At 34.7% G+C, this 14,360-nt stretch overlaps 1 protein-coding gene across 1 annotated transcript; it reads right to left on the reverse strand.

The window, feature by feature from the left end:
* Window positions 1-8,910: 8,910 nt before the first annotated feature.
* Window positions 8,911-11,151, reverse strand: LOC121772668 (geraniol dehydrogenase 1-like). Its single transcript, XM_042169856.1, has 5 exons — window positions 10,985-11,151; window positions 10,798-10,911; window positions 9,672-10,185; window positions 9,406-9,559; window positions 8,911-9,308 (listed from the first exon to the last, which is right to left on the reverse strand). Exons 1-5 carry the CDS (start codon window positions 11,080-11,082, stop codon window positions 9,106-9,108), a joined length of 1,083 nt encoding a protein of 360 aa, XP_042025790.1. The 5' UTR covers window positions 11,083-11,151; the 3' UTR covers window positions 8,911-9,105.
* Between the last annotated feature and the right edge of the window lie 3,209 nt (window positions 11,152-14,360).

Genomic DNA, 14,360 nt, shown 5'->3' on the forward strand with positions numbered 1-14,360 from the left:
CGTATGGAGTGGTGATTCCATGAAATCCGCGAAGAAAAACGGATCGTCTGGGCATATTTTTTTCCCAATTTTACCCTTTTATGACTCCATTATACCTTATTATGACATAAATTTATGATGGTCAAGCCTAAATCCTGGCCGCCCATAGTCAGATCCAACGCTTCAGATTTAGTCTGTATTTTTGGACTTAAGGGTGTATTTTGGTAGATTAAGACCCTATATATATATATATATATATATATATATATATATATATATATATATATATATATATATATATATAAATATATATATATATAGAGAGAGAGAGAGAGATATATATATATATTAATATTAAATATGTTGTAATATATATATATTATGTCCTCCAGTGTTCGGTTTTTCTTCAATTCGAACATGCTAATTGGGTTGCCCTTCGGAGGGTTGTGTCTGTTGTGTAGATGGTTGAGGTGGTTGTCTTGGGCTCTGATCATTCCACTTGAAATTTGGATATCTCTCCATGGAGCATCCTTCTGTTTCCATTGGACCCAGTTGCAATCCGGGTTCCAATGGCCGACAGCGTTTACTTGATTCGGAGCTTCTGCTTCAGGAGGAAACTCGCAGTAGTAATAATGGTGCTCCTCCGGAGATGGTGGCACGCATATGTCTTTTCTTTAGGAGCCGGAGCTGGAGGCGCTCTGGTCTTTTCCACTGCTTCTAGCAGCTTCTTCTCCATTTGCTCAAATCGAGCCTCCAACTTCTCGTTGCTCCGTGCTTCTGTTGTGTGCACCGCTCCTCTTCTGTACTGGCCTCGAGAGGTCTCATATGATCTCTTTGCTTCGATCAATCTCTCCAGAATGCTCTTTGCTTGGCTGAATGGGGTTTTGGAGAAATCCCTTAGGCAGTTAGATTGAGATCATTCTTGCTGTCCACCGTCAACCCACCATAAAAGGTTGAATAGACCTCCCGCTCTCACATTTTGTGATTAGGACACGCTTGCAGCTAGGGGTGAGAAATTATACCGAAATACCGTAATACCGGACTTACCGTATCGGAAAAATACCGAAAATACCGATTTTTCGGTATACCACAGTTTCCGGTATGGTATGATACCGTACCGCAGTGTTTCAGTACGGTAACGGTATCATTTTTTCTATACCGCGTTATACCGAATCCACGGTATACCGAAACTTCGGTATATACCGAATCCAGGGTATACCGGTATACCGTGGTATGCCGAATATTCGGTATATACCGAATATTCGGTATATACCGAAGATTCGGTATACCGTGGTATACCGGTATACCAATATATATATATATATATATATAGAGAGAGAGATATATATATATATATATATTAATATTAAATATGTTGTAATATATATATATATTATATTAAAAAAAAATTTAATACATCAATTAATACAATAAAATTAAACATTCAAATGATAATTTATTCAAACAAATTCGAAATTAACCTGAATTATTTTTTTATCAACTCATCATATTAAATATAATAAACACAATAGCACATAACACCGAAAGAAGATTGGAAATACGATATCGGGAATATGTTTCAACAGAGCACATTTGAAAGAATTTGTATTAACTCACACCATTTAGTATATGATTCTTTGTGTAATGTCATATTACAAATACACAAAGTAATTTAAAAAATTTGTTTTATTCTTCGTCCCACTTCATAAAATGTCAATTAAAAATATGTGCAGCTGAAAATGAATCAAATCGTTTAATTAGTGTTTAATTCATTGTATGTTATCTTATTTTATATACTACTTAAATTGAAGGATGAATAAATAGGATATTGATCAGTCATTCTTAATTCTTAAAGAGAAATAAATGTCCAATTTAAATTACTAACTAGTGTCACGCCCGTGCGATGGACGGGTCATTTTAATTTCTTCATATTTATTTCATTATTGTGATTATGCTCGACTATTAATAAAGGTTATCAAATGCAGGGTCATCTTCAACGATTTTTTGTGGAATTTTGAGAAATGAAGACAACGAGGTTGCAAGAAATGAAGATAATGTTGTTGATCATGACTTCATAAATTGTTTTAGATTTGAATGTTGAAGTTTTATTAATTTGAATGCTATGAACAAGATTTGATTGTGATGAAGTTTTATTGTTTTGGGCTTTTTTAAATAGTTTGAACACTTGAATTGTAATTTTAAATATTTTGGACACAATAGGTTTTTTTTCGGTATATCGTTACCGTTACCATACCGTTATTACGGTATACCGTAATAACGGTATGGTAACCGGTATCAAAAAATATCATACCGAATTTCCGGTATACCGAAATTTCGGTATACCGAAAATTTGGTACGATATCGGTATTGAATTTTTTCATACCGTACTTTCCAGTACGGTATGCGGTAATGGCACGGTCGGTACGGTATACCGTACCGACCCACCCCTACTTGCAGCAGTCCTTGGAATCTGTCTCAATACTGCCTAAGAGGCTCATCATACTCCTGCCTCGCCTCTGTAATTTCTCTCTTCAGGGCACTTGTCTTTGATGTTGGGAAGAAGCGGTCCAGGAAGATCATGCGGAACTCGGCCCAGGTTCTAATCGAGCTTTCTGGCAGCCTTGACAACCAGATTCCCGCATCACCCTTCAAAACGAAGGGTATCGCCTTGAGCCTGTAGTCTTCTGACGTGGATCCAGCTGGTACTGGTTGAATGTCACAATATCTGCAAAATTCCTCCAAAAAGGCATAAGGGCATTCCTTCGAGAGTCTGTGGAAATTTGACAACACCGCGAGCACCCCCAATTTGATTGCGATTGCCCGCATTCTGGGGGTGACTGCGATGGCATGAGTGGGCTCCTTCTCGTCATGGGCGTGTAGGGAGCCAATTCCCCAATCGTTGTCTACGACGTCCATCTGTGTTTCTGCTTCCTCGAGTAGTGGTTCGTCCTCTTTAGGTGGCGTAGACAACTCTCCTTCCTCCTCACTGGTCAGTTGCTCAGCAGTAGATGATGATGCGGCTGCTCCTAACGCGGGTCTGTAGCGAGTGGTTACTACACCCGCCTCCTGGACTTGCCACTGAGCGTTTGTATTTCAGTAAATGAGAGGTTGATTCCAGTGTCCTCGGCATTGGTACCTTCTCATAAAGGGAAAGAAAAACATATTAAAAAAATAAAATAAAACTATTTACACCTATGTATTAAACACATCTTTGTAATAACACCATGCATCCCCGACAACGGCGCCATTTGAAAAGGGGGTTTTTCTTTGATTAAGTAATATAAAAATATAATCGATCGGGTAGATCAGTTTGCAATTGTCGTTGCGACTTGATCAAGGCGCCCCTCTCTCTTCCAAAACTATTTATAACTCCCTAACATGCAACTACTTTAAATAGTAAGCGGCAAGTACGAGGTCGATCCCACAGAGAAGCTGGTGCGTTGAGTGTGTGTTTAGTGAACAGGGTTTTGGCTACGGCCACGCTTTAAGTTGGGAATTTTTTTTCTTTTTTAAACCACTAGATTAAGATAGGCAGAATGTAAACTATCTACTTGATCAAGTGACATATCATGCTGGAAACAGTGAACTGATCAGGTAAGCGACAAACTGAAATAAATGACTTAACTACTTAAGCATGCTACAAATCTACTAATTACTTTGCCATTCAACATTATGCAAGTTCAAACATGGAATCTGGGAATTTAAAACTGAAACTGAGCTAGAACAGTCGATGAGATTTCTGAAAACAAATAACTTTGATTCGAAACAGTATTCAGAACAGAACTTTGAAAGTGCAGAATACAAAACAAGTCAAATATGTAACAAACACGGAATTTAACTAAGTGACTAGATGTGAAATGTAAGAAAGCGATAAATCCAAAATGTCCTCGGTCGGAAACTGAAACTGCGCCGAACAGGTCTGGGTTTCTCTATCGCGCTCCCTTCTGTCGCACTCCTTCTTACTCTCTAGCTAACCATTGCTACTCTCTAAACGAAACTGGAACGTAACTCCGAAAGTGTGAATCCCTCAAAACGGAACTCCCCGCCTCATATTTATAGACTCTTTATAACAACTTCCAGCTGTGATAACAACTTTGGCAGAAAATCTTAGTCCTTGCTGGAATTACGCGTCTTATCCGTCGAGTCTGCTTATGCGTGTCCCCTTTCTGTTTCGCAGTGGTCCTTGATAACCGATTGAGGATCGTTTTCCAACGCATTGGCTATACGTGTCCTCTTCTGCAATGTAGTGGTCCCCGGCTAACTGCTTGCACATCACCTTGATCAACTCACACTGTTTTAGGCCTTCTGCGCCAACATGATCAGTTTGGCCTTGCTGTCTTGGTCAAGCGGCATTCTTGCACAATTAACACTCGATTTCCGCGTGAAACTAATCAAGTAGCCTACATTTTACCCTCTAAACCGATGCATGAAATAGGCCTTATCACAACTCTACTTTCCTCTACTTTACTACTTCAATCTTCATATACTATAATGAAGTTTCACCACTTTAGTTTAGTATATCTCACCTGTGATGTCTTGCTGTCTACCGTTCTTTTTTTTTTGGTCATCACCTTTTTCTGTTGATCTTCATTGTCAGCATCTTTTGTCTTTGAGTGTAACGAGATATCAATTAATAAAGGGGCTCTTAACTTAATCTAGCATATTAATTAAATACATTAATTCTCATTTCAACTAGAAATAGTGTAAGTAGTTTGTGACTAGCCGAAATGGAACAGTATAAGTAACGTGAGACGGAGGGAGTATTAATAATAATGATGACACACCCATATTTACGTAACATATACTATAAAAATGTTAGTATATTATTTACCTTTTGTGAACAATCATAAATGAGCACTTTTTTTTTTCATTTATCCATTTAGTTTTACTATTAATATATCACAAATCATTGGCGATGTTATTAATTTTATATATTACATGAAAAATATAGTTTGATTTGTTTATTTCTTTATGACTTTAAAATAAATAAAAGTAGAAATTAATCATAAACTAGTATTTTTAAGTGGTTTAGTGTAGACGAAAGAATGAACCATAAATTGGTTATGTGTAGACGAAAGAATCTTTTCAATCTTTTTAATGTTGTTTAGTTAGGTTTGGACACTTTTTAAGTTATTTCTCTACGCCCGACTCAAGATGGCCTTTTTAGTTTATTCAATTCAAAATGTTCAATTTTTATATTTAAAAATAAATTTCACTCTCCTATCTCCTTAGTAAAGTATTCAATTATATTTTTCTCTCTACTTAACTTAACAGCTCCTCATAAAATCCAGTGTAATTCAAAAATGTCATTTTAAGTGAAATGGAAGGAGTAATTATTTTATTTAGTAATAGTAACTATTTGCATTACTATTTAAGAGTGAACTACATAAATGGTATCTGATCTTTCACTTTCGCACATAAATGGTACATGATCTTTATTTTATATCGTTTTTGCTACATATAAATCACATTTTTGGCACCTGATACAATTTTCACCCCAAAATGTCCTTTAAACAAATACATTTTCTCATTTGTGTCATAGAGGATATTTTGGGCATACACAAAACTAGTACATATAATATCTTCTCTCATTCTCCTCACTCTTTATACTATCATTGTTAATCAATATTAATATTATTATTTTGATGTTATAAATTAATAATTAATTTATTTTTAATAGCATAATTATTTAAATCATGAATCATATAATATTATATAATAATAACTATTATTATTATATATATTAAATTAATAACTAATCAATATAATCTTAAAAAATATTTAAAATTGTGAATTGTACTTATGATATAAACAATTTAATATTTTTAGTTAGGTGTTTCAATCCTAAAATGAGTATAAAATAATTTAATTAAAAATATTCAATTAATTTAATTAGTTTAAATATTTAATTTCATTAGGTGTTTTATTCTTGATTTATATTATGAATGCAATTAGATGTATGTTTAAAACACTAAAAAGAAAGGAGAAAAAGAAGAGAAGAAAAAAGAGAAACATAAGCTAAGGAGAAAAAAGAAAGAAGATGGAAGATAAAATACTAAAAAGATTATCTAGTGGTAATTATATGTCCTCTTAACATTAATTTCACTCAGATTTTGTTTTTTATTATGTACAGTTATGTAATTATTTGCACTCTCATTTTCTTTTCTAATATTAGGTTGTTTATATTTTAATTATTTCAGGTAACGTGGGACGGAGGGAGTATGAGTGAGAGAGATATTTGTTACACCATGCAAAGATTGAACTTGACTTCATTGAACTTGGTAACTTTAATGCTTTCTTCCAACTACCTAACTCACTCTACTACTCCATATGTTTGAATTTATCTAATTTGCTTTCTTCTAGTGTGGCAAAGACTAAAAGAAGGAAGCCCCAAATTTTTTAAGGCCTATCATCTGAGGTGGGCTCTGAAGGCCCATATAAAAAAAGTTTAATGAGTTGCTTGAAAGACAGGTTGAGCTAATACGTCAAATAGGCCCAAACTTTGGATTGGGCCTATATAACTTCCATTCCATATGACCATATCACACTGTTTTTTCTTCCCTATTTAATCACTGTTTTTAACTTTTTCCAAAACAACAAAAATATAGCATCCGAATAAATGGCCCAAACTTTGTATCGAGATCTTTTAATTTATTTCATTTTGTTCTCTCTCATTCGCCTATGGTATTAATAGTATTTCATGGTGTTATTGACACCAAATACTCCTCATTGTTTTAGTAATTTATAAGGTTAACTTTAGTCTTCCTAGGTGGGCGTTAACAGAAATATTAAATGGCCCAAACTTGTAACATACACCTTTAATCGTATAATTATTCTTTTGTGAATTTATATAATCAAAGTCCAAACTTGAACAAACAACAAAAGATTATATATGCACAAATAAATCCTGATATAAGCATGTAGCTCCGTAAAATAGAGCATATTTATTGTGGGTTATGATTTAAGGCAAAACTAGATCATAATACAAAAACAAAGAAAAAAAATTATACGGAGGGTACTTTTAGATAGTCGCGGACGCAGGAATAAATTATGGGAGGGGCTTTATAGTAAATTTTTTTATCGATATATTCCCTTCATCCTAATAAAGATGACCTCTTCTTTTAGCGTAATGGAATTTTATAAAGTGTTGTTTTATGTATTTAGTGAAGAAAGAGAATGAAGCAGATATAAAAGTACTTCTTTTATACAAGTTTGAATGCAGAACGTAGACTAAACGCAAAAGGTCATTTTTAAATAATACGGAGCTCATGATTAGATTGTTTCTCAGTCTTCTTCCCAGATACACTTTCTCCGTCGGCTGCCATTGTTTTAAGTTTTTCTCTGCAATTTTAAATCTCAGCCCCTCCTTCTCATTAATCTCTCAACAATTTAGACTTCAAAGGCCTTAAACTGGAGAGGGCTAAAGACACATTCTGAAAAAAATTTAAAATTTTGAAATAGAAATATTTTAAAAAAACAAGTTGGGAGGGGCTTAAGCCCCTCATGGGTTGTTACTAGGTCCGCCACTGCTTTTAGATAATTGTTAATTTATTTTAGGTCATTTTAATAAAGGATGACCTAAAATGATAAAAAAAATGAAATCAAACCCGAATTTTATAAAATGATCTAAAACTGATAATAATAACTTTGAGACAATTCTATTTTTGTTCTAGAGAATTAATGGAATTCCATTTTAATGAAGGAGATTAGATTTATTCCGAATGGGGGAGTGACGCACAAGGGTTATGCGTCGTTATTATTGAACGACGCACAACCCTTATGCGTCGTTGGTTAACGACGCACAAGGATTATGCGTCGTTCAAAGACGCATAAGCATTATGCGTCTTACCCTAATTACGCATAACCCTTATGCGTCACACTGGTAAGCATTCCCGCCTGTCACCCGGTTAACCAACGACGCATAAGGGTTGTGCGTCGTTCAATAATAACGACGCATAACCCTTGTGCGTCACTCCCCCATTCGGAATAAATCTAATCTCCTTCATTAAAATGGAATTATATTTGTTCTCTAGAACAAAAATAGAATTGTTCCTAATAACTTTCCATGTTTTTGGTAATTATTCACTATCAGATCGCATATCTTAGGTTCACGATTTGTGCTGCATTTCTGTATTAAAATGCATTTTTGTTTTGATCATTTTCCTATTTAATGTATTTGAAAAAAAGTTGGTAATAATAAACTAATGAACCCACATTTCTTCTAGAAAATCCATTTCGCCCATCACCATGAAAAGGGGAAGGTCTTTGTGGGACAAGCCTTCCAGGATGATCAATATTGATGCTATAAATATCAATAATGGTCCATACCCATAAGCATAGCCATATATAGGTGGTGTATTGAAGTTTCTGGTCCCAAAGTTAGGTGCAAAATATAATTAACAGTAGATTTTTTTGCTATATTCTGCAGCAGTTGTCTTTATTCTTTGATATTTTACTTTTAAAAAGCCAAATTGATCATCACTTATGTCATATATCGATCAAGAATAGAGTGTAGGAGTTTTAGATGTTGAAAGTTTTGGTGTCGACTTGAATAGATTTTGTTTAGTTTTCTACGAATCCACAAATTTTATCGTCAATACTCCCTTCGTTTCCTAAAAATAGGAACTTTAGAAACGGCACGAATTTTAATACAAAATTAGTAAAATAAGAGAGAAGAGAAAAAATGAATAAAATAAGAGAGATAGGAAAAAAACTATTCCGCGGAATTAATGTTAGTGGATTGTGTGTTATATTTTCTAAAATGGAAAGTTTATATTTTTAGGAAACTATCAAAAAGAAAAGATATTCTATTTTTAAAAACAAAAGTAATATTGTTTTTTAAATTGGTTTGAATATTATTAGCGGAGGATATGCCCAATTTTATTAGAAAGAAAAACACCTAAAAATGGAAGTTAACTAACTTCGGGGAACTGCCCAAAATGATAAAATGTTCTAAACTCAAAGCTGCATACCAAATACAACATAGCTTATAACATAGGAGTTCAAAATGTAATAGATTGATCACAACCTCAAATTCACCATCAGTAACATGGCCTAAAATGCCAGCCTACATCATTATTCATACTAAAAGATGGAACAAGATCAAGCCATTTTCCAGGCTACTTCTTACTCGGGTTTCAACGAGTTCCCAACATCGATCACGAACCTGTACTTCACATCGGATTTCAACAGCCGATCCATAGCCGTGTTTATGTAGTCTATCGGTATTACCTCCACATCCGCTACTATTTTGTTCTTGGCCGCGAAATCAATCATTTCCTGCGTCTCCTTCATCCCTCCTATCCCGCTCCCAGCCACGGTCTTCCTACCTGTCATCTCATGAAAATGTTATACTCAAATTTTACAAAAGGCGTGGCTCGGATTGAAACAGAAACAACTAAGATTGCGCAACGCAATGCCACTAGCCTTGGATCAAGGAGAAAACAGGCAGCTGCAGGGGAACCTCTGGTGCACCAACAATGATGAGCTTCCCGTTTGGCTTCAGCAGGCTCAGCAACGGCACAACTGGATGGGACGCGGAGACTGTGTCGATGATGCCATCTAGTGTGCCTACAGCAGCCTAGCAAGCAGAAAACAGACACAAAAAAGGTTTAAGTTTTAAATCATTGCAAACTAACACCAAGTTTCAAGTTTTTTCGGCGTAATAGAGACATCCAATCCATTATCTTCACCTGCATCTGCTCCGGGTCACGACTAACCAAAAACTCATCCACGCCAAGGCGTTCAATAGCTTCCTTCTTCTTGCTAAGCGACGTGCTGATGACTGTAACCTTCGTCCCAAAAGCCTTAGCGAATTTGACAGCAACGTGCCCTAGCCCACCGAGGCCATTGACACCAATTCTTAGCCCGGGCTTGTCTAGTCCAAAGTACCTGAGTGGACTGTATGTTGTGATGCCGGCACACAGGAGAGGGGCACCGGCATCTAGGGGGAAGTTGTCAGGCCAACGGATGATGAAGTGCTCGTCCGCGACCATGTTGTTGGAGTAGCCTCCGCGGTTAATGGTGCCATCCAGATAAGGGAAACCATAAGTTTGTATCTGCTTGGGGCAGTAGTTTTCGAGATCGTTGGTGCACTGTTCGCATTGGCGACACGAGCCAACCAAGACCCCGACACCAACTTTGTCACCAATCTTCACCTTCTCAACCTTGCTACCAACTTCAGTCACAACTCCCACAATCTCATGCCTACACAAGGTTAATTCTTTTGCTTTTAGTGTTCATTCATAAAAACAGAAACTCCTTCCCTACCAACTTCAGTCACAACTCCCACAATCTCATTCCTATTGTTAGCAAAAAAACAACAACTTTTCTTCTCTTACTTTACTCTTCATTACTTTATTCTTTCTTCTTCGCTCTACCTTTTTCTTTTCCTACTTCATTATCATTTTACTTAACTTACTTAACATAATTTTTCTTAAATAAGAAACGCCCCTACTACATAGGGATTGAGGGAGTACAATTGTTCCACAAGATGAGATCTAAGCAATATAAGATGTACAATTGAAAGATGTCATAATTAGTGATTTGCAAAATAAGTATACCTCTCCAACTCTATCAATCACTCTCTTAGAGCATCTCTAACCATTTCGACTAAACTCAGACAGTATATTTTAGTCCAAACATTTACACTAAACTCAAACTTAAAAGAATATTATCTATACTATGCATATTTTACTCAAAAAATTAAAACAAGTTTTTGGTTTTGGTTTAGTGTAAACCTAAAAATAGGAAACATGTGAATCGGGATAATTACCTATCCCATTTTAAGTTTTACTGTATCATTGGAGATGGTCTTACCCGGGAACAACGGGGTATTGAGTAACGCCCCACTCATTCCTGGTCATGTGCAGATCTGAGTGGCAAACACCACAGTACAAAACCTTGAGCTGCACATCTCTCTCACCAGTAGCCCTGCACCACACATCCAAACCTCACAAATCAACAAAAAGTTGCAATCTTTGACAATCCCAGATAGAAAACATACCTCCTGGAAAACTTGAAGGGAGAGAAGCTTCCAGAACTGTCAGTGGCAGCGTATCCGAAGGCCTTCACTGGGTGCTCTGTTTCCGGGGTTTTCGCCATTTTTCACTTTTTGCTATGATTGGTTTGTAACAAGTTAAGAAAATGTAAAGGAGGAGTTGAGATATATGTATTGGGGTGGGGAAGGTGGGAATTTATAGCGGTAGTAATTAAATGGCCATAACTAGCGTGGCGTTATCCGTAGATACAATAAATTACCAACAACTTTTTCACACAAATTCTAAGGCATTCTAAATTGGTTGACTTGAGAGAGGGACTGATATCGACTTTTGTTTTGTGGTAGATAGATTTTGTTATTGATACAACTATAACTCTTAGATATGATTGAAACGTGTTACACCATGGAACAACACGTTGATCGCTCTAAGGTTGAACACACTATTGCTATAAGTTCATATGTTTGGTATGATAAAAATGGAATTATATTCCTACCTCTATTTTATTCATTCATTTGGTATATTCCTTTCTTAGAAATCATTATTCCATTCTATATGGAAATATCCATTTCTCCATTTAACTAAAGAATGACCATCCAGTTTCATTATCCTTTCACTATTTTAATAAAATTATATTATATTACTCCCTCCTTCCCAAAGAAGTTGACCCCTTCCTTGGGCGGCACGGAGTTTTATGCAATTTTATTTTGTGTGTTGAGTGGAGAGAGTAAAGTAAGAGAGATGGAATAAAGTAGAGATAAATGTGTTTCCATTTATAGAAATGGGTCATCTTGGATGGGACAAACAAAAAAGGAAAGTGGGTCATGTTTAATGGGACGGAGGGAGTATATTATATCAGTCCAATCTCATTTCAATTTTATAAATTTGAAATTTTATAACAAAACTAATATTTTAAAATTTTATATAATTCACTCACACACAAAACAACAGTGCGCGGACAATACTACACACTTTCACACGCATGCACGCACACACACACATACATGCACTCACACACTCTGTCACTTACGAGTATACAAAATAATATGATCCAAAATATTTGAAAAAAGTATTTTTAAATAAATAAAATTTTTAATAGAATTAACATATTAATTAGTCATATTTTATTCCATTATATTCCTATATAATTTGTAGTCACGAAGCATAGAAATGAAATCACCTAAAGAATAACAATTTCCTTCCTTTTATATTATTTATTATATAATTCCATTCTCACTTTCATTCTCATCTTTATTCCTTTTTCATGTTCATTCCTTAGTCCATCCATCATATCAAGAATGATCTAAGATTATAATCTTAGATCATCTACTGCAATGATCTAAGATTATAACTTACACGATATTGCTCTCTCGCACTCTTCAAGATGCTTGCCGCGCTAAACCAGGTGGCCAATCACGTCTAGCCACATTCCCCACTTCATTATTCACACATCTTTATCACATTCTTAATCTTCTCTTCAAATTTTTCTCAATTGTATTTTTTCAGTTATTTTAATTATGTTTTTCCTTCCAGATACTCCTAGTATGTAATATTTTATCATGTAATTTTTATTATTTTAATAAAATTTTAACTCTTTTATTCATAAATTAATTTCATTGATAGTTACTCTCTTTATCTCATAAAGATGTCTCACTTTCCTTTTTAGTTTGTCCTATTAAAGATGTCACATTTTATTTTTAGTAAAAGTTCTCTCTCATATTATTATAAAAATTATATTTTCTCTCTCCACTTTACACACAAAACAAAACATCCTAAAATCTTGTGTCGTCCCACAAGTGTGACATTTTTTGTGGGCAGAGAGAGTATAATTTATAGTATTCGATTTACGGTTGGAAATTCTTAACAACATTAATTCCGACATGCAGTATCAATAATTGTAATGACAACATGCAGTATCAATAATATCCGATATACAAATGACAACATTCTTGATTGACAAAATCGAAGGATACAAATAACAACATACAAATAACAACATACAAATAACAACATACAAATAACAACACTCTTGATTGACAAAATCTTGATTCATTCCAAAAGACTTAATTGTAATGTACAATTAAGTTCAATAAGGTACACCTAACTCTCTCAAACGCTCAATTTTAAAAATACATCATCTAACGAAATAAATCCTCATAATTTAAGCTTATAGCAAATTCATACAATGACATGTAAGCAACAAAAAAAATTAGCATGAGACATAATATGAATCTAATATTCGATTTTTCATATTAGATTCCCGTCATTTTATCATAGTTTTACACTCATATTTGGTTTAAATTTTCCTTATAAGTCGAGAATCGACAAAGCTAGCACAAAGTTTGGTACAAGAAATAGCTATTTTTGATATGCAGTGAGTTTCACGCGGTTGACTGAGTTTGTCACTGATAAACACGAATTTTGTATATTTTTAACATCTAGATTTGGTTCGTTTTAAATTTCAATCATGCAAATTATGTTCTTAAATTGCATATGTTATACATTTTGGTATTTTGACGTGTTTGTTAAGAAATGATAGAAAAAAAATAGAAAAAGATGCAAAAAGACCAAGATGCAGCAACCTCAGTTCAAGCCGAGTTTCCTGATAGTGTTAGAGTCCAATTAATTATTAATTCATACCATTCTCTTCGTCTTTGAAAGAGATTCGCGTAGATACCTTGCACATCTAAATCAGAGTTATGTGGAGAAAGTTATGACCATTCTACGAACATTGCACAGTGTAGTCAAAACTGACAAACATTTAAGCGGAAATTTAATGAATAAAATAAATTGTTGCCAAAATCTCTCCCATTTCTTGTAGGCCACGAAAATTATAAAAAAACAAAAAAAAATATTTTCCAAAGAGCCTTCAATCCTTCTTCATCTCAGAGTCTTGATCTCAGATTCTCCAGTCCTTCTCCATCTCAGAGCCTCCAATCCTTCTCCTTCTCTAAACATTCTTCCATCTCATATTCCATACATAATTCATCCATCTTGTTAAAAGACTAAGAAAAGGGATTTTAGGTGTAATGCTCAAATGATTTCATTACTGTTATGGGTGCCCTTGAAATAGGGTGTACAAAGCATACTCATGGTAAGAGAATAAATCATTCATATATAGAATATATGGCAATCCCTTAATTTAGGGAATTACTAATTTACTCTCCTAATTGATCATTTTCCTTCTTTAAAACTCCACCTCAAATTGAGTAGTGGGGTCATCGATACCCAATTTACCGAGAAATTCTTCGAAACTTCTTGAAGTAACTGCTTTTGTCAATATATCTGCCAACTGATCTCCAGACGCACAAATAGAAACTCAACAATGCCAGTCTCGATCTTTTCCTTGATAAAGTGTCGATCTACCTCCACATGCTTAGTTCT

The sequence above is a fragment of the Salvia splendens genome, chromosome 16 (assembly GCF_004379255.2).
Source record: "Salvia splendens isolate huo1 chromosome 16, SspV2, whole genome shotgun sequence".
In the NCBI taxonomy this organism is placed as follows: domain Eukaryota; kingdom Viridiplantae; phylum Streptophyta; class Magnoliopsida; order Lamiales; family Lamiaceae; genus Salvia; species Salvia splendens.

Coding starts and splice junctions, on each gene's coding strand:
- LOC121772668 (XM_042169856.1), bottom strand. CDS start 11,082: ATGGCGAAAACCCCGGAAACAGAGCACCCAGTGAAGGCCTTCGGATAC. Junction 10,186..10,797: donor CAATACCCCGTTGTTCCCGG/GTAAGACCATCT, acceptor AACCTTGTGTAG/GCATGAGATTGTGGGAGTTG. Junction 9,560..9,671: donor GTGACCCGGAGCAGATGCAG/GTGAAGATAATG, acceptor TCTGCTTGCTAG/GCTGCTGTAGGCACACTAGA.